Source organism: Hemicordylus capensis, chromosome 10 (genome assembly GCF_027244095.1).
Source record: "Hemicordylus capensis ecotype Gifberg chromosome 10, rHemCap1.1.pri, whole genome shotgun sequence".
Lineage (NCBI taxonomy): Eukaryota > Metazoa > Chordata > Lepidosauria > Squamata > Cordylidae > Hemicordylus > Hemicordylus capensis.
In genome coordinates, this window is record NC_069666.1 from 6,152,193 (window position 1) to 6,172,373 (window position 20,181).

General features: G+C 47.0%; 2 protein-coding genes across 16 annotated transcripts in view; one reads left to right on the forward strand and one right to left on the reverse strand.

The window, feature by feature from the left end:
- LINS1 (lines homolog 1) lies at window positions 1-19,855 on the reverse strand. 12 transcript variants are annotated; one of them, XM_053272574.1, is made up of 8 exons: window positions 19,260-19,442; window positions 17,707-18,093; window positions 16,431-16,520; window positions 12,976-13,117; window positions 11,187-11,783; window positions 5,275-5,455; window positions 1,529-1,717; window positions 1-112 (listed from the first exon to the last, which is right to left on the reverse strand). In XM_053272574.1, exons 1-8 carry the CDS (start codon window positions 19,440-19,442, stop codon window positions 34-36), a joined length of 1,848 nt encoding a protein of 615 aa, XP_053128549.1. In that variant the 3' UTR covers window positions 1-33. The 12 variants fall into 12 exon arrangements, with proteins under 12 accessions (XP_053128549.1, XP_053128548.1, XP_053128544.1 ...); XM_053272573.1 differs by lacking the exons at window positions 1-112; window positions 19,260-19,442 and adding an exon at window positions 19,774-19,855 and having other exon boundaries at window positions 318-1,717; XM_053272569.1 differs by lacking the exons at window positions 1-112; window positions 19,260-19,442 and adding an exon at window positions 19,774-19,831 and having other exon boundaries at window positions 318-1,717; window positions 17,707-18,288.
- Window positions 19,321-20,181, forward strand: part of ASB7 (ankyrin repeat and SOCS box containing 7) — a 38,910-nt gene continuing 38,049 nt past the window's right edge. For 3 of the 4 annotated variants that reach the window (XM_053272577.1, XM_053272576.1, XM_053272581.1), the window contains exon 1: window positions 19,554-19,884. The gene's annotated coding sequence lies outside the window, so the exon portion shown is untranslated. Of the gene's footprint in view, window positions 19,453-19,553; window positions 19,885-20,181 lie in introns of those variants that run through there. The other variant, XM_053272580.1, reaches the window with a different exon arrangement.

The following is a 20,181-nucleotide window of genomic DNA, read 5'->3' on the forward strand; positions in this document are numbered from 1 at the left end:
AGGACTCACTTCAACTGTTTTTGGACTGCTGTGTCACAAGATGTGGAGCCCCGATATTGATGGGTGGCTGAACAGCCTCGGGCAATGTATTCTTTCAGCTTCGTGTCCCTTTCTGTGAATTTATGGCAGACGTAAATAAGGATACTTCCATTCTCTACAACCACGTACTTCCATTTCATAAATCTTTCTTGAAAAGCTCATGTTGATTAACTCTAGTTCTTTACCGAGACTGTATACTCTCCCCTCTCCAGTGCTGGAATGCACGCCTATCCCAATTCCCTCCCTCTCTTTTTTAAAAAAGGGCAAACAGACCATACTTCATAGGATTTTTTTTTATTTTTTTTTTAAATAAAAGCCATGTACCTGAGCTCCTTGGAGGGAGAGTGAAATATAAGTGTAAAAAATAAAATTAAATTAAAATAATAAATACAGAGAAGAGCTCCTTGGGTACGTAGAGAGCACGCGCGTGTGTGTGTGTGTGTGTGTGTGTGTGTGCGCGCGCGCACGTACACACACACACTCAGACACACAAACACACACAATATCTATCTATATAAAAAAATCCCCCAAAGCCCAAGTTATACAAACCCATGGACAACAGTATTGCCCACCCCAGCTTTCCCAAAGTTAAACGCATCAATAGATTTGTAATTACACAGAGCCAGCAGTCCACAGCCAGTCCAACCAGCTTTTAATGACACAGGCAAGCCCCGAGGATCATGCCTCCAACCACAGGTTTCACTCCCATTTAATCCTGTGGAAAAGTGTTTTGAACTAGAGAGCGGGGTGGAAAGAGTGGAGGGGCAGGTCCTGCCCATCTACAGGCTCTGGAGTGGATCGGTGCTCTCGACTAATCGCGTCCACACGAGTCAAGAGCTTCAGGAGCGCCCCTGGATTGTACGGAAAGAGGTTTCTTCTCTGGAGCCTAGAAATGGATCCGTGCAGTGCTCGGAAACACTCCACGGATTTCTCAAGCACCGCTTCCCCTGATCCGGGGTCGCTCGGGGACACACTGCAGTGCGAGAGTGATGAAGTATTTGAGCTGTTTTGATCAGGAGGCAACACATTTTGCCCAGAGGTTTCTGCTTGGTCACCCCTGGCCAGAGAGACAGTTCTCTCTGTGCAGGCTTGATGGGCTGAAGACGTCTGTTTCCTATCTGTCAAACACTCCACTCCTATCCATTCTCCCTCAGAATCCTCTGAGCTTTCATAATCAACCAGTCTTTGAAGGGGCTCAATTGAAGACGTCTTATCAGACACTCTCAAATGGTCAGAACTGCCAGGTTTTACAGCTTGACTATCATATCGCCGCAGTAAAGAACAATTCTGGGGAAAGGTCAAAAGTGCTGTAGGGCAGGACAGCCGATCGTACGAAGCACTCTGCAAAGTGGGGCCAGATGGGAGGGTTTTTTCCCCTTGCTTGGACAGGCTCTCCAGAGAAAAGTTGAGAACTCTAAGGGGTTCGGGTTTGAAGCATTTAGAGATTTTGACAAAGTGGGGCCAGTCTTCTAGAAGGAGTTTTAAGTACCTCACAAAATACTCCAGGAAACAGGTTTCGGAGGAAATTAAGAAGTCGAGAAGAACCGTCACATCAAATGCGATGCTTCTGAGCAGAAATAAAAAGACACAGTGGGGGTTGCAGCCATTCCGATGTGTCAGAGTGTCCCAGATTCCTTCGTCTGAAGAGCACGAGGCAAAGCTAACTTCACGCCAGAACCTGGAAAGTTAGCAGTTGCACACAGAGTAAACAGGGTATACTTTTTGAATCAATGATCTTTTCCACAAAGTTCTAACAGTAACGATTAGTCATGGGAATGCAGACAGCTGCCTTATACAGAGTCAGATCACTGGTCCATCTAGCTCAATAGAGTCTACTACACTGACTGGCAGTGGCTTCTCCAAGGTTTCAGGCAGGAGCGTTTCTGAAAGAAAAAACTAACCTTTCTAGGAACTTTTTGAAACAACACACCGGATTTTAGATCTCTTATATACAGGGTGGTTTGTTGTTTGAATTTTAAAAATGGCTAAGCTACTGGTTTATGTCAACAGCATTAATGCTCATTAATATCCTAATTACTACAATCAATTACTCCTTACCTTGGCTAACTACTATCTGACTTGCTTACAGGTCAAGAGGTATCCTGTAGTCAAAGGGACTGGAAAATCAAAGAGCCCTTACGTCAATGTTCCCCCAACCTGGGGGCCTCCAGAATCTGTCAAACTACAACTCCCATCCTCCCCAGCTTCAGTTGATTGGAGGCCCCCAGGTTGGGAACCAATGCTGTATATCAAAACACAGGTCATTTGCTGCGGTGCTCTTTAGCTTAGTGCTAACTGTATGGCCATTTCATATACTGCATTATTTTAAAATTTTGCCAGCCAAATCAGGCACCTTGTTGAAAGAAAGGTAGACAAAAGTGCTGATCCAAATAATAATCTCTCTCTCTTATGCAGATGTCAGCAAAGTTCAGAAGTATTCAAGAACTCAGCTCCGGCAGGGACCCAAGGCCTGGGCGTTGGTAAACAAAATTAAAACAAGAAGTCCCTTTTATACGATGCCAAGAAAGTTCAGATGTATCCAAGAAACTTGGATCTGACTGAGAGTGACCCAAGGCCTGAGATATGGATGGATATTTTTTTTTTAAATACAGATATCAGCAAAGTTTAATTTAGTTTATTGTTAGAGCACAGATATCACAAAGTGCAGATGTATCCAAGAAACTCAGCTCTGTCTTAGAGTGACTCAGGTCCGAGATATGCACATATAGCAGAATAAGGGAGGAATGAGGGAGCAGAAAGGAGCGTTCCTTTTTACTAAATTGGGATTCCCCAAAGTACCATACTACCATACTAATACTTCCTATGTAAAAGTCTCCCTAAGAATTAAACAAAAAAATCCAGACACTAGCCCATCAAGAAGAAATGTTCTAGCACAGCTGCTCCCTGCTGTAATGGCTCTTATTTGCTGAGTGTTTTTACAGGGAAAACATACCACACTCTTCCTTTTTTTAACCTGAGAGACCAAGAGCAGGAGGGTGTAGATAAAGGCCTTCAGTTCATGGAAACAAGGATGTTGCTGAACAAGGATGAACATGTGGGAGGAGAGCTGTTCTTGAGGGAGCAAGCATGAATGGTCCCCTTTGCTAAGCAGGGCCCACCCTGGTTTGCATTTGAATGGGAGACTACATGTGTGAGCACTGGAAGATATTCCCCTCAGGGGATGGGGCCGCTCTGGGAAAAATATTTGCATGCAGAAGGTTCCCAGTTCCCTCCCTGGCAGCATCTCCAAGACAGGGCTGAGAGAGATTCCTGCCTGCAACTTTGGAGAAGCCGCTGCCAGTCTATGTCGGCAATACCGAGCAATTATTTATTTATTTATTTATTCATTCATTCGATTTTTAGACCACCCTTACGGAATAGCTCAGGGCAGTTCACAAATATCATAAAACAGTTAAAATCAATCAATGATCGGGAATGAAAATTTTAAAATACAATAAAACAGCTAAAAAATAAAACAATTCAAAACCTTATAAAAACCCGATACATTAAAAACCCTTTAAAACAATTTAAAAACCCTGGAAGGCCAGGCCGAACAGAGGGCTCTCCTAAATGCCAATAAAGAATTCAGAGTACGGATTTCTGCAGGATTTGAGCTGGATGGACCAAGGGGCTGACTCAGTATAAGGCAGCTTCCTACGTTGCTACGGATGAGGCTGTAGCTCAGGGGGAGAACATCTGCTTTGCATGCAGAAGGCCCCAGGTTCAATCCCTGGCAGCATCTCCAGGTAGGGCTGGGAAAGACCCCTGCCTGGAACCTTGGAGAGCTGCTGCCAGTCAGTGTAGAGAATATTGTGCTAGATGGACCAGTGATCTGACTCAGTATACGGCAGCTTCCTAGGTGGGAAGTCTTTGGCACAATGCCCTAGTCCTGCGACCCTATCATAACTAAGCCTAAGGATGTGTAGCTGACATTATCACATCTTCTTCCCCTTTTACTCCTAACTCCATCTCCATCTTGGATAGGGCCATAGCTCAGTGGAACAGCACCTGCTGTGCACGCTGAAGGTCCCAGGTTCAAGCCCTGGCAGCAGCATCTCCAGGCAGGGCTGGGGAAGACTCCTGCCTGAAACCCTGGAAAGCCACTGCCAGTCAGTGTAGACAAGACTGAGTCAGATGGACCAATGGACTCTTTATAAGGCAGCTTCTTCTGCTCCCATCTCGTCCCTCTTTGTGTTGAATTTTCTATATTGAAAGCTCCTGGTGGGGGGAAGGACCCGTCTTCTTACATTCTACATTGTGCCATGAACACAGAAGGTTTTGTAGTAATAAAACAGGTCATAATCATGCTCCGAATTGGCAGTCAAACACAACTCAGCTGCCACAAGCCTTAAGGATACTTCCCCCGCTCAATAAATCCTGGTCCACACAAGCAGCAGAATGAGGCTAGAGAGTGGACTCTACCACTTCAGGCTGCAGGGTGGGCAATGACTCATTTGCTCTCCCATACTCCCAGCCTCCTGCACGTAAACTGCTAGCTCACCAAGCAGAATAAGTTCTCTCCAAGGGCAAGTCCTGCCTTGCGCGTTTCCTGACTGTAGAGCATTTCCATGCCAGGGAGCCTTCGAGAAATGCCATTGCTCACCCACACACTGAAATGAAATGGGCCATTTGATCATCTCATTCTGCTGGATATGTAGGACAGGCCGGACCCTCTCACCTACCTGGCTGGTTTCATTTCGGAGACCCTGGCTCTCCCTGGCTAGTGGAGGGGGGGGGGAAGAGAAGAGGAGAAACCACCCTTGGCATTCCATGAGAACAATCTAGAGCAAATTAAGCGTGTTGAAGCCTCGCTGATTTCATACAACCAGACACAGTTCAGATCTCTTGTATTTCAAGATAACAGCAGCTTCCCAGGTCGGATAGCATGAACAATGTTCCCAAACGCTTCAACAGTCTGTGAGCCACTGTACATAAAGTCATCCATAGAAGTCAGACCTCCTCCATACCTTGGCTTGGAATGTACCGAATGCAGCTGTGGATTTTTTCTGGACACTCCCTACAGCCCAAAATAGGCAAGAAGAGCAGGGGGGTTTTAATCAGGTCATGGGTGGGTCACCATCCACAGTTGACAGGATATTCTCAGTGCCCCGGATCAAAAATGGCACAACCTGGTGTCTGTGGGGTGAGCCGTTCTACTCTGTTCTCAACATGTGGGGTGAACAAAGCGCAAATGCTTCCCCTTGGGGACCGCACAAATAGGACAGACGTACCAACCTCTCCAACTTCAAATGCACGGTTAGGAGGGCTTTCGCAGCTTCCAACATGTCGTCGTCTTGTTCAATAAAGAGCACAGAAAGCCACGTGCAGGGGTGTTCGAGCAGACCAACACCGGGAGGAGGTCTCAGATACTTCTTTAAGAAAATCAGCAAGGAGTGCATCACACTCTCCAGGTGAACTATATCGGATGGAAAAGAAAAACCTGCTTGCAAGCCAAGTTCATATTTTTTCTTTCAGGTTTAGAAAATCACACATTCATTTTTGGACAGTCACAAAGGAATCCCAGGGCCCCTGGCAATCATTTTGCGAATGCTACAGAAGGGATCCTGGCCTCTCCCTGCTCCCATAAAACATTTTAGAAGGCAGAAGAGAGGCACTGCTTCATAACATTGCACAGCATTGCTTAGGGCCCAGTATCCAGCGGGAGGGTCAGAGACGACGGGATCAAGAGGGAGCAAGCGAGGTCACGAAAGACCAGTATCTATCCACCTACCGGTCGAGCAGCTGCAGCTATCTGGGTGGAAAAGACACGTCTGAATGAACCACATGTGGAGATGGAAGTGAGTCATTACAAGGAGGTGGGGCTTCCACACGGCCAACCCTAGGGATTTTGGCACCTAGGTGATGCTTGACTTTGGCATCCCTGCCAGCCGAGAAGTGTGGCGCCCCGGCCTTAACTTCAGCCCCACAGGCTGCTCATTTACTTATTTCCTGTTTGGGGGGGCAGGTACTTGAGAAACCTGGATGGAGGCTCCCGCCTGAGCAGCCACAGCCACAATCGGGTGGAGCAAGGCAGGGAGGGGGCGGGGACAGAGGGCACTGAGCGGAGAGAAAGAGGAAAGCAAGCCAGGGACCAGCAGCGGGGACTCAACTTCCTCCCACGGAGCTGGGGCACCCCGCTCAAGAAGTGGCACCCTCAGGAACTGCCTAGATCTGCCAAGTGGACGGGCCAGCCAAGTGGACGGGCCAGCTTCCATCTGACCCTGATGCTGACCCACTTATATCGTGGGCTGGCAAGACAGAATAAGAGGTGTATACAATTATGCATGGAGTAGAGAGTGGACCGAGGAAAAGGTTTCTCCCTCTCTCACAACACTAGAACCAGGAGTCAAACCATGAAACCGATAGAACAGGTGCAGACAATGAGGCTCGCCTGTCGTGCACCCAGGACAGGGCCTTCTCAGTTATTGCCCCCAGACTCTAAAACACTCTCCCAGTGGCCATCCGCTCCTCGGTCTCCATCACAGTTTTTAACAAGTGTGTGAGATCTTGGCTTCTTACCCAGGCTTTTATACGATTGTTTCTATTGCTGCTGCTTTGTATCTTTTATGGTTATATTGTGCTTGGTTGTTGTTGTTTTAATCAGATCTGTATTTTTATATTCTAGCTAACATTTTAATGGTATAATTTTTCTAGTTTTGTTTTAACTTTTGTGTGAACCACCCTGAGATTGTTTTAATGAAAGGCAGTAAAGACGATAGATAGATAGGCCAGGACATTTGGATCGACAAAAGGAAGTACTTTTTCATACAGCCCATAATTAATCTATGGAATTCTCTGCCACGGGAAGTGGTGATGGCCACCAGCTTGGATGGCTTTAAAAGAGGCTTAGACAAATTTATGGTGGACAGGTCTATCAATGGCTACTAGACTGGTGGCTACAGGCCACCTCCAGCCTTAGAGGCAAGATGCCTCTCAATACCAGTTGCAGGGGAGCAATAGCAAGAGAGAGGCCATGCCTTCACCTCTTGCCCGTGGGTTTCTCAGAGGCATCTGGTAGGCCACTGTGTGAAACAGGATGCTGGACTAGATGGGTTTTCTTGGGCCTGATCCAGCAGCACAATTCTTATGAATCACCCAACGGCCCACAGATGTGGAGAAAGAACAGGCCTTCAATCTGCCAGCCACCCACCTCAGATGCAGCTTCCAAACTATGGGGAAAGCAACACAGGGAGCTTGGTGGGTGGCCGACACCAATCCCCAAGAAGATAACTGGGGAGGATGAGTTGCGAAGGAAGGATGAAGCACGTGTGTGTCATGACACTCCTTCTGAACCCTATGCAGGGAGGACCCCAGAAGGTGAACATCACAGAACAGGTGAAGTAACCCCTGTGTGTGTGTAACTCCCATTACACTACTACTTGTTGAAGAAACCGATGTGTGTGGAGTCTTTTGCTGTACATTCTCCATCAACATGAGCCAGCGTGGTATAGTGGTTAGAGTGCTGGACTAGGACCGGGGAGACCCAAGTTCAAATCCCCATTCAGCCATAAAACTAGCTGGGTGGCTCTGGGCCAGTCACTTCTCTCTCAGCCTAACCTACTTCACAGGGTTGTTGTGAAAGAGAAACTCAAGTATGTAGTACACCGCTCTGGGCTCCTTAGAGGAAGAGCGGGATATAAATGTAATAAACAACAACAACAACAACAACAACATCCCAAGCCCCTTTGATATGGAGTTGCCTCTCTGGGGGCATTCAGACCAAGAGTGTAAATTTTGTGGTGGCGGTGGGGGTTCAAGCCCCCTTTGGGATTTCCCAGAGGAGGCAATGCCCCCACCAGACTGCCAGGTGGGGGTAGTGGGACTCAAGCCCCACTCTGGATGCCCTGGGTGAGGCAATGCCCCCTCCCCCCGGCCAGGCTGCCATGTAGAATCAGCAAGCTCAAGTTCATCAGTCAGTTGAACATCACAGTCAGGCCTGTGTTGTCTTTGTAGCAGCTCAGAAAGTTCTTAGGAGGCATGGCTGCCTCTCAGGGCCCTTTCACTCTATGGTTCTCTGATCAGAGGTAGTACAACAAGGAGGAAAGCTAGTGGTGCTCTATGCATGAAGGTGCTTTGCCCAGAGTGACCCCATCCCCTCAGGGGAATAGCTTACAGTGCTCACATGTTGTCTCCCATTCAAATGCAAACCAGGATGAACCCTGCTTAGCAAAGGGGACAATCCATGCTTGCTACCACAAGACCTCTCCTCCCATGTGCCCCCCTCCCCCGGGAAACTGAGAAGTCCATGCCTTTGACTCAGACATCACAAGGATGCAGGGGGATTACTCCCTAGCAGCAATAGACAACAGGCAATCTATGGACCAAATCAGTCCACCAATAACTGGCTAATGGAATTCTCTGCCACAGGATGTGGTGATGGCCACCAACTTGGATGGCTTTATTCATGGAGGACAGGTCCATCAATGGCTACTAGTCTTCATGCCTATAGACCGCCCCCAGCCTCAGAGACACGATGCCTCTCAATACCATTTGCAGGGGAGCCACAGCAGGAGAGAGGGCATACACATACCTCTTATCTGTGGGCTCCCCAGAGGCATCTGGTGGGTCACTGTGGGAAACAGGATGCTGGGGCTGATAGGCCTTGGGCCTGATCCAGCAGGGCTTAGATTTTTGTGTGAAAGGACGCTGAGCTCATTTCTGGTACTAAGAAGCAAAGAAGTTGAGCTCAGAGGCACCCCAGGCCTTAATTTTAATTGTGTGCCTGCCCTGGTGAGTTACAATTTTGTACCTGGCTCCATCTGAAGAACAAGGGAGTCTTGGGGTGGGCGGGGTGGAGACCTGAAAGGCTGACTGAAGTGAAAATTATGCCCACAAAAGGTCAGGGATGCCATGGTTGTTCAGAAACAAGGATCCAATTTGCAACTCAGCAGGCAGCAACCTGCCACAGGAGATGAACTGAAGGCATGATGTCTAGGTCTTCTAGGAGTCTCTAAAGGTATGAGAAACTGGTTGAATATCCACATAATTACCTGTTCCCATACAACACCTCCATTTTGACAGAACCCAGCATTATACTGGTTGCCTCCTAACCAAAACGCCCGCAGAAGGAGCTTCTTGATCAGAGACCAGATAGCTGCATGCCAAAAATTATACAGAACGTTTGATCTCTAGGGATCCTTTGCTCTGGTATTGCAATGTCTTTTCATTTTAAAATTTGCCATTAAACACCTGGATGCCATGAAGGAAGTATTTCCCTACTAGCTTAACCCATGCAGAGCATCTGCCCACTAGTACTTGATTGCTCCCCTCACCCCCTGCCACAGCCCCCCTCCCCTCAGAGATCTCTCCACCTCACCTGAGCCCCACTCCTGCTCCTCCTTCTCCAACCGGTTGCTTCCATCCCCCTCACCCCTCTTGGTCGCAGCTGCAGCGTTGCTGGCGACCATTGGCCAAGCTGCAGCCCCTTATCCCCAGTGACCTCCTCTTCTTCACCTGAGCCCCACTCCTGTTCCTGCTCCTCCCCACAGGAGCAGCAACAGAGGTTGACTGGGCCCTTCCTCGCTGCTGCCACCACCATGGCCGCTCATTCCCCTCAGGCCACTGACAGGCCCGGGCCCATCCTTTGCCCTTCCTTTTTTCTCTCTTCCCTTCCCTTCTTTTTCTCTCTCTCTCCCTCCTCCACTTGCTCTTCCCCTATCTTTTTTCCTCTCCCTTCTCTCTTTCTCTCCCTTCCTGAGTTAACAGATCTTGTTCATCTTGTTTCCTCATTTAATTCACACAATGGCAGCCTCCTTCTCCTGAAGAGGCTCTTTCCTCCCTTAGGACCCCTCTCTTCACAGACCCCTGCCTACTATCCTTTTATACATATATATACTCTCTTCTACAATCAAGAACATCTTCCAACCAGTAACAGTTGCATTCCAATTGACCTTAACCATCACAGGCTCCTCCTCCCTATCTGCATATGGAATCCCCACTGCCCAATCACTATGGTGCCACAGGCTCCTCCTCGCTATCTGCATATGGAATCTCCACTGCCCAGTCGCCATGGTGCTTCTGCTCATGAACTCTCACGAGAGCTGCCACACATGGGATTAGCCACGGGTACGCCTTAGAGAATTATATACATAGAAGATGTTTGAAACACCACTTCTGCATAACGGGAAACTAATGAAACGTTGACACTGCCATATATTGTTTCTTAGAAACTAAGGTGCCTCTTCAGGACTCGCATGGCTTTGTGAGAGATGGTTCCTTCAGCAAAATTACTTTTGAATATACAAAACCTACCACTAATTGTTAAAGGCTGCCTTACACACACTAGAGTCAAAATAGCTTCAAAAAATAAAGTGTGTTATAGCCTTCACAGATGTTTTGAGTTGATTAATCTACTTATTAAAGTTTGCAAGCCTATCCATGGGACAAGTTCCTAGCAGGATATGTGCTTAAATCAAAGTAAACTTCTGGCTACTTGGTGGCTTGACAGCCCCACAACCAACGTTCATCCAGAAGTTTACTTCAAATAGCTCCTGCTATTCCTAAGTAATCAGGAGAGAATGCAGCCTTTCAAAACAGAGGAAGAGCTGGAGGAGTTCCTCAGCTGGAACTGCACCGCTTCTAGCCCATCTCTGAGAACTATGGTAGCTCAAAGAAAAAGGAGACAACCCCCTTTAAAAGATGCTCAAAATAAGCATCAAACACACTTTATTTTAAGCATCTTTTTCAGGCTCTGCTTTATCATTTTGGTGCATTCTCCTTTCCCCGCCCCCCTTCAGGGCTATATAGCTCACCAGCTAATGAAGAGCCAAACTGGTAAGATGAAGATTTAGTTAATAAATCCTGAATTTGAACCCCTAAGTATTAGTTGTCTCTCCCTGGGGCTAGTCCAGAAACAAGAGAGGTGTCTGGAGGAAGGGATGGCAGTCATTTCGGGCAGGGGAGGGGTGAATATCAAGAAGGGTGAGTGGACTCCACCCACTTCTCAAGGTGCCCCTCCTACAAAACCAGTCACCAACAAGGCTTTAGACCAGGTTGGGCAACTTTTGCTCTCTGTAGTTGCTGAACTACAACTCCCACCATTCCCAGCCACAATAAATTGAAACTGGGGGTGATGGAAGTTGCAGTTCAGCAACAGCTGGAGAGCCAAGGTCACCTATCTTTGCTTTAGACCACTTTAAAAAGATTACCTTGGGCTTCAGCTTTGGTGGCCGAATCCTGGATTTTGACCTCTAAGGCTTTAAGCAGGATCAGACTTACAGCTCTCAGGGTCACTTGGTCAGGACCACTTTGCATCGCTACTTCAGGCCTAAGTTGACTCCCTGCAAAGTGGCTGGCCTCTTCACGGACGGGCAATCGATTCAGCCAGCCAGAATTCACAAACTGCAGCACAGCACTGGCAAGTGTTAATCTATCCTGGTCAAAATGAGGGTCTAGGAGGGAGGAAGGGGGCTCCCTTCCTTTTATGAGGTCTTCACCAGCTTTGTGAAGAATGCATCTTTTCAGCAGCAGGATAGATTTCTTCTTGATTAAACTGTGAACAGGAGAGGTGGTGAGGCCCAACACACAGGCAGCATTCTGAAACAGCATCCTCTGGCAGGCAAAGCTTAACTGTGTTTGGCTTCTGGAGGCCACAAGTAGTTCAAGGAGATCCAGGAAACTGATCAAGCCATTTGTGGGTTTTGCAGATGCAGAAGTGCCGTGCAGAACACCAGGATGAGACATAATGCCGTTGTAAAAGCCTTCAAGCACGTTGTCAAGTGGAGTAAAAAGCTTCTTCAGTTCATCTGAAACAAGAGCAATGCCAGCATCAAGCACTGAAGATACATCACTCAAGCACATTTTGAGTCAGGGGTTCTTAACCTGGGGTCTGTGGACTCTGAGCGGGGTCCATGAGGAAGGGCCAGGTTCTGTGGGAAATCTTTGCTGCGCTGAATTTACTTTGCTCCCTGGTGGGCCAGAAAAGTGTTACTGAAAATAATGATCCTGAGTACTTCCCCCACCCCTCTAATTTTTCCAAGAGAGGGGAAAACCTACTATACATTGCAATACCATAGGAATACCAAAATGTTATCATATGGTGCAACAGCATAGGAAATATATACTGCAGGGTTTCTTAACCTTGGGCCCCCAGTTGTTGTTGGACTAGAACTCTCATCATCCCTAGACATGGCCTTTGTGGCTGAGGATAATGGGAGTTGTAGTCCAACACAACATCTGGGGGCCCAAGGTTAAGAAACCCTGATATACAGTATGACCATATTTATCCACTCTGCATTTAAGATGAGGACTTGGAATTTGGAAGTGGACTTGGAAATCCAGGTCATACCTGTATTTACCCAAGAGGAAGAGGACTTGGACTCACCTAAGAAGTTGTAAAGCAGGGCTTTTCAAACTCAGGCCCCCAGAACATGTTGGGCACCGCTCCCATCATCCCCTTCAGCCACTGTGACTGGGGATGATGGGAGTTGTAGTCCAACAACACCTGAGGATCCAGGTTGAGAACCCCTCTCTCTACAGCAGGGCTGTTCAACTCCGGCCCTTCTGCAGATGTTGGACTACAATGCCCATCATCCCTGGCTACTGGCCACTATGGCTGGGGATCATGGGAGTTGTAGTCCAAAATCAGCTTGTGGGCCAAAGTTGAGCAGACCTGCTCTACAGGGTTATTTAAAGGACAATTCAAGAACATTCACATGAAGTGCTCTGAAAATTCGGAAGTGTCACACAAATCCTTCTTATTGTAACATAATTAAATAAGTCAAAGCATGTTTTGGGTACAGAAATACATCATTTCAGCAACAGGAAATCATGGCAGTCTCCCTCATTAAAATACTGCATTTTTTAATATTATCTTTCCACAGCACAGAAGATGCCAACTGCGAATGGGCATTTCAGGAACACAGAGTGTTCAAATATATATGTCGTCTTCCCCCTCTAGTGGCCAGTGCAACATTAAATCCCAATTTCAAACAGTACCTCCTTTGCACAGGTTTTCTCCTTTAAGGATTTCTCCAGTTATGTTTGTGAGAGTCCACAGGCATTCTGCTGTCTGCCCGCTCTGGGGGAATTGTGACAGAGTCTCTGAACAAAAAGACAACCAGATGCTATTCAGTGAACCCTGGAAAGAGAAAGAGGAAAAGAACCTATTTATTTGTAGGAGGGATGCTTGGGAACTGGTACCCCTGGGTTAATTACAACTCCTGGAAGGGTCCCACCCAATCTCTTTCCTAAGCCTGCAATGAATGATAAGCCAGAGAAGAGGGTGGAGTGAAGAGAGGGTCATTATTTACCCAAATAGAAGACAACTCTGAATTTAAGACGACCCCAGCTGTGGTGGCGCAGTGGGGAAGCAGCTTGCCTAGGGAGCAAGAGGCTGTTAGTTCGAATCCCCGCTGGTGCGCTTCCCAGACTGTGCCTAGTAAATATATATTTGCAGTCAATAACTATATCAGGCAGCAGTCATAAAGGAAGGTGCTGGAAGCGGATGCTCACTTACAGTAAGTGACAACGGAAAAGGCATCATCTCATACCGCGCGGGAGGAAGGCAATGGTAAACCATTCCTGTATTCTACCAAGAAAACCACATGGCTCTGTGGTCACCAGGAGTCAACGCCGATTCAACGGCACAATCTGTCCTTTTCTCTATCCCCTACAGGTTAAAATACAGTTTATACTGTATTCATCAGAATGAAATAGGACTCCGAGTTTAAGACAGCACGGGGAGGCCATTTAAGAACGGCTGATATTCAGATGTATGGACTCGCAACAAGAGGTTGTAATATATCCTTGGTGTGCTTGTGTTACCTAAGCCTGTGTCTGCGCATGGTAAAAGTTTTAGGCACCTTTCCTTCTCAGAAGCAGAAGAGATTGTGATTATCTTGAGGGAGTATTCTTCAAGCTGAGGAATTTCCTGCTCTGCTAGTAGTAGCCCTCCTTGCCACTTAGTTCCATTAGCTCCGCCCACTTCATTGTCTGTTAACTGCTCTCTGTCTGCAAACATTCTGCTCCATTTAGTTACATTGGGACAGCTTTGTCCCTTAAAGCTTTTTCCTTCAGATTTTTGTGAAACTGACATATCTGTGGGTTATCCTGAGTCTGCCAGTACCTCCCTCTCACCCACAGGTGCTCCAATTATGCATCCAGAAAGTTTATAACATTTCCAGCTCTTTTGGAAATAAATATAAGATATCTAGTTAACTGAATTGCTATGGCAGTTGCTGATATGCATTGCTTATTGTTATTTTATTTATCACCTTGTAGAAAAGTACGATATTTACCAAAATACAAGGTGACCTTGAATTGAAGACGACCCCCTTAAAATGTGTGTTAAATATAGGACATATTGTTTACTCAAAAGAAAGAGGACCTTGAATTTAAGACACACACCCCACCCCCCAACTTCTGACATCAAAGAACTTGGGAAAACCTAGTCTTGGATTCAGGTAAATACAATATAAGTATTAGCAACAATAACTTAGTGACTTAGTGAGTTCACAGAACAAAAACATATGCAGCCTTAAAAAAATAGGATTACTAAGCAGTGTTTCTGCTAACAGGCATTCCCAGACGTTGTGGACTACAACTCCCAGAATCCCCAGCTGCAATGGCTTTGGCTTAGGGATTGTGGGAGTTGTAGTCAATAACATCTGGGAACCCCTGTTAAAGGGAACACTGTTACTAAGCATTGCGGGACAGAATCCACCAACCAATAGCTTCTTTGCCTTTAAGCAAACTCTTCCTCTTAACTTTTGGGGTTATAGAAGTCCCTCCCCCTCCCCGTGACCTCTTTGACCCACAATACAGAACAAGGACACTGACTTTTGCCGCACACGGCATAACCTCTGATGAGCTTAAGAACTCCATGTCAAAGCACCCTTTCATCCATCTTTCTGCTGCACCTTCTAGAGTTGAAACAATCTCAAAACACTGCATCCTCCTCTAACAAATAACCAGAATACGAACTCCAACCACACAACTGTCCCCATAATTATGCTGCTATAAATACAGGCTTTTCAAAGCAATCTTGCCAACTGAAGCCAAGGAGAATGGTTCTGCTGTTCTGCAAGGGCACCGCTACAATTAAGGTTTTGGAAAGGGCGTGGATTTTGTGAGGAAGCATTGCCACTACTTGACTGCTGCTGGGCTCAGAATGTGAGACTGGCACAACTTGTCGTGCACACCTTGCCTTGCTCAGCCTGTTATGCCAGGCCCGCGATTCAGAAGGTGAGACAGCCACAGTGCAAGTTCTCTTGTGTTATGAATCCCTCTGCCTGATGACTGTGGGACTGCACCTTTGGGAACAGCTGCAAAAAGGAAGCCCATTCATCACCCGGGTGGGGTCTTGCGGCTGTGGGGAGAAGCTTGTTCGTGCAGATTGCTCTGTGGGCAAGCATGTCAAACTTTCTTTATTTTAAATATTTATACTCTGCTCCTCCAGTACACTGTTGCTCAGAGCAGCTCACAAAAATCAATAAAACAGATCCACTATAAAAATAGAAGTTAACTAAAAATGAGCCTTAATTAAAACCCGATTTAAAACTACAAGTCAGTTTCAAGTGTTACAGCACATGGAAACATGATCTTCAGTAGCACCCAGGAATACATGCATAGCACCAGAGTTCAACAGGGGGCTATGTCTGTAACCACCCGAGGCACAACACAACACTCTCAGCACCAATCACCTCCCCCCCCACACACACTTTTAAACACACACGCTTCCAACCACTGTTCCCTCTAACAGGGATTACCAGATGTTTTTGACTACAATTCCCATAATCCCCAAGCAAAAGCCATTCCAGCTGGGGATTCTGGGAGTTGTAGTCAACAACATCTGGGAATCCGTTAGAGGAAACACTGCTTACAACACATAGAAAACATGCATGCTAAGAGAAAGCTAGGCCAGAACTTTCTCCCTAATCTTGCATTTTCTTCATACAGAGTAAGCAGACAACATTCAGTTACATACTCCTCCACTTAGGTAGTACAGACCAGAAGCAATTAACTATCTCAGATACATATGTGTGAACTATGTTTAGGAGGCTTGTCCTGGTCACTGGCTTGGTTGTCTGAATAGGGCTAAAAAGAGGAATGCTCTTCTACGAAGGCATCTCTTATCCATAGATTTGTTAAGTACTTGCATTCAAAATAAACTTTTCTTTACAAAAAAAACCAATATTGCTACCCAGGTACTCTGGGGCATCAATCCAAATATTTTTAACCGATTAATCAACTAACAGAACAATCTCCAGCAAATTCACTCAGAAGTAAATCCCACTGTATCAGTGGGGCTTACTTCCAGGCAAGTGTGTACAGGGAACATTTACCGCTTAAATGTTACCTTGCTACTTGGAACAAAAAATATAGGTTATGGCACACAAGCAAGCAGTTGCGCTCAAGCCAGAAATAAACTCAGAACCCCACTTGAGACTCACCTCTTCTGTTAGCTGAAAATGCACGAGGGAGACTAAAGTCTTGGAAGCCATGTGGGAGAGCAGTTTATCAGAAGTGCATAACAGCTGAATCTGCAACAAGCGGAGGGAGAGAGAAATCATGTGTAAGGCACTTGGGGTCTCAAACTAGGATAGTGAGCTTCACTGTTTTTCAAGCAGGAGCCACTTTGCCAAAAATCCTTCAGTACGAGAGCCTTTGCTGACCTCCACATAGTACTGAGCTTTTCTCAGTGCTGGGAGGAGACTTTACCGGAGACAGAGCCCTCTCTTAAGAGCATCACAGGGAAAGCAGTGGGAAGGGCTATACTTCCCAGCACTCTGTCCATGTCTTCCAAAATGCTGCAAGGGCTCCATTTCTCTTAAAGGAGCCTCCCAGTGCTGGTCATCTCTGCATGGTGGCAGGGGGACCATGCAGAATAGTCAGCTTTGTCCAGAGCTTCATACAGGCCCAATAAAGAAGGCGTCAGGGAGCCACAGGGCTGATGCTGGCCGCGATTAGCTCCTGGGCCTTACAATGAAGAACCGTAAATGAGGGGATTTGCCAGTATGGCTCAAACGCCTTATTGTCTGCACCACTGAGACCAGTCACAGGAAGTGGAGCCAGCTGACCTAACCCTCTATGCCCCACAGCGTCATCCCCTAACCCCTGACAGAGACAGGAAGGGGAAATGCATTGCACCTACACAGGAAGAATAAGGTGATCTGGGAAGCCACTGGTTCCTTGCTGGCCCTATATAAGAACTGCCTTGTGTGTGGCTCCCCAATCTGAGATTCTGGAGAAGGTGCTTACTATGGATGCTTGTTGGAACCTGACCCCTAGCCCATCTTAGACCATGTTATCTGTCTCCAGCTTTCTGAAACATTGTCTGCCTTGACACATTTTTGTTGGCTCTAGAAGCCAGCCCCAAAATTTAGGGACCAGATGAATGATGGACCCTGACAAAGTTATTGGACTTTGTGACAGACATTGTAGAGGGAAAATTTCTCTTGATCCCCTTTACAAATAACATATTTGGAACAGCAGCAGAGCTGCCTGGGACAAATGAAGATTATATTAAATAAGTCTACCTCTGAATATCCTAGTCAAGATGCCACAGTTAAATTTGTAGGCACCGTGGCTCTCTGGTGCCTGGGATTGATCAAGCCCTGGTCTGCCAACTATGGATGTGACCACTGGTCTCTTTTTGTCTTCTGTGTCCTGACAGAATGTAGACAGAGGATACCTTAAAGCACCTTTAAAAAAATCATTTTAACTTACTAATTTTGAATCAATGTTGGCTTCTTTCAGAAGACTTCCAATTATGTCGAGATATTTCTGTTTTGTTCCAACTTCTACACCTCGGGACTGCACTTTGGCGAGCATCATCTTGATCAAGGTTAACTGAAGCAACACTATTTTCCGTGGATGGCATACCAAACAGCTCGCATTTTCAGATGTATCATGTTTATTTTTTATCTTGGGAGCCATAGCGTCAGGGGCAGAAGAACCACACGCACCAAGCGTAGGAGAAAATAGGCAGGTTTTGCTACAAGATGCATTGGTTTCTGTCAACAAGCGTTGCGGTGCAACAGAAGGATCGAGAAGCACGGCACACTCACAACTATCTTTGGCGAACAGGGTACCTGTCAGCATATCGTTGTACATCTGCTGGAGAAAAATAAAGAGATTCTCCATTTGGGCAGATTTGATACTTTCAAAAGTTCTTTATGCTTTCACATCACAAAGGTTTGAGTCAGCTCTCCAGTAATGAGTGAGCAATATCCAGGAAGAGAGGAAAGTTCATTGTGTGGAATTAGTTTTTTGGAATTATTGTGTGCAATTAGTTTTTCGGAAGTTTCTCTAGAGACAAGAACAAAGAAATGCTAAAATTAAGTAAATCAAATCAAGCATAAAACAATTCTAAAGGGCACACCTAAAATGATGATAAATAAATAAATAAATAAAATAATAATATAAAACATCAGTTTTTAGAAAGCATGTAAAAACTTGGCTTTTTACCCAGGCTTTTATAGGATTGTTTCTATTGCTGCTACTTTGCAATTTTTATGGTTACATTGTGCTTGTTTTTAAATTCTTTTTAATCAGATCTGCCTTTTTATATTCTAGCTTAATATTTTAACTGTGTATTTTTTATAGTCTTGTTTTAACTTTTGTGTAAACTGCCTTGAGATTGTTTTAATGAAAGGCAGTATAGACATTTAACAATAAAGACATATAAAAATAGAACCACGCTACTGATGAAATTTCTAGTTCAACCCTCCACTTTCTGAGCTAGATTTCTGCTTGCAAGCCTTTTTTCAAACCTGCCATTCAGAAACGTGGTGTTGTCCCCACCTGCAGCCTTTAAGTGGTGCAGTCCACTCTATACACAACCCCAGCCAGGTCTCTACCACTTCATTCTGCTGCAGCCTGTGAAGACCAGTTCTAGAAGACCCCAAAAGCCGAGCAAAAAAATACCCGCCCCACCCACATGAGTTTCCCGGCAGAATTACTACAGGCCCCTTTCGTTGCTAGGCAACCAGCACCAGCTTTTAGGCCCTGGCCCATAAGGCTCTGCAGAGAGCATCCAACAAACAATCCACCTTCCCTCGCACCTCTGTCGCAAAGATTAGAGCTTTACGACAGCAGCAAAGGGGGAGAGGTCTCCGTCCCTTTTTCCGAACAGGACACAGAGATAAAAAGGGCTAGAGTCACGCACATAGCTTTAACGAAAAATGTGACAGAGACTATAGAGAGAATAGAAGGCTAGAGTGACTCCCCAGCGACACGAACTTCAAACCCGGAAGTTATCTCTCCCCCCACATCCAGACCGTCAATTGGAGTGCTCTAGGATGTTCTCTCTGCGGCCTCAGTGGAAAAGCTTCTATGGGGCAGGATTCTCCGCGGAGGAGCCCAGAGAGGCGTCGTTCTACCACCAGCCTCTCTATGGTTGACCGCCTTGGGCTGAGAGAAAAAGACAGAAAAGTTCTCGACGGAACGCCGGAAGTGCTCATCGGGACTGCGGTGGGACTGAATCCCCTTGGGTGGGACGGGGAGAGGGAGAGAGAGGAGGGGGAGGAGAAAGCGGGGGTGGGCGGAGCCCTCAGAACGCCCGCGCCGCCCAATCGGGAGAGGTGGTGGGCTGCGGCGTGAGGCGAGTGGTGGCGGGGGAGCCGAGCGCGGCCGCTGATTGGCTGGGCGCCGGGGTCAGCCCTTGCCCGGTGACCTCGGAGTGAGGAGGCGGCGGCGGAGAGGTGGCTCCCCTCCAGTCAGCCAGTCGGCCGCTCGGTGCGGAGTGGTGTCCCCCTCGCCCAGCAGCTCCCCTCCTTTCCCTCCCCGCCGTACCCGCGGTCCCCTCTCCCCCGCATCCTTCTGCCCCCCTCGCCCGGCCAGCGAGGGGGGGAAAGCGGCTGAGGCGCCGAGGCTGGGCCCGGCCCCGGGCAGGAAGACGGACAGGTAACGGCCGGGTGGGGGGAGGGGCTTAGCGCCCCCCTCCCCCAATCGCAGAGCCCCTCGGGGAGGGTCTGCCCTGGGTGCTTCGAGGGAGGAAGGGAGTGGGGGGGGGCAGTCAGAAGGGTCTCTGGTGGAGTTTCACGTGTGTACATCTGTGTGTATAGTATACGTGTGTGTGTAATACTCGTGTGCCTGTGCACACACGTGTTATATGTGAACAACAGGCCTTGGCACGCTTTCTTTGGATCCAGGATCTGGCCCCAAAATGTGGGAGCCAGACAATGGACACTTGAGAAAATG

Coding starts and splice junctions, on each gene's coding strand:
- LINS1 (XM_053272569.1), bottom strand. CDS start 18,123: ATGGAGAATCTCTTTATTTTTCTCCAGCAGATGTACAACGATATGCTG. Junction 16,521..17,706: donor CCAACATTGATTCAAAATTA/GTAAGTTAAAAT, acceptor CGCTTGTTGCAG/ATTCAGCTGTTATGCACTTC. Junction 5,456..11,186: donor CACCAAAGCTGAAGCCCAAG/GTAATCTTTTTA, acceptor CATCCGATATAG/TTCACCTGGAGAGTGTGATG.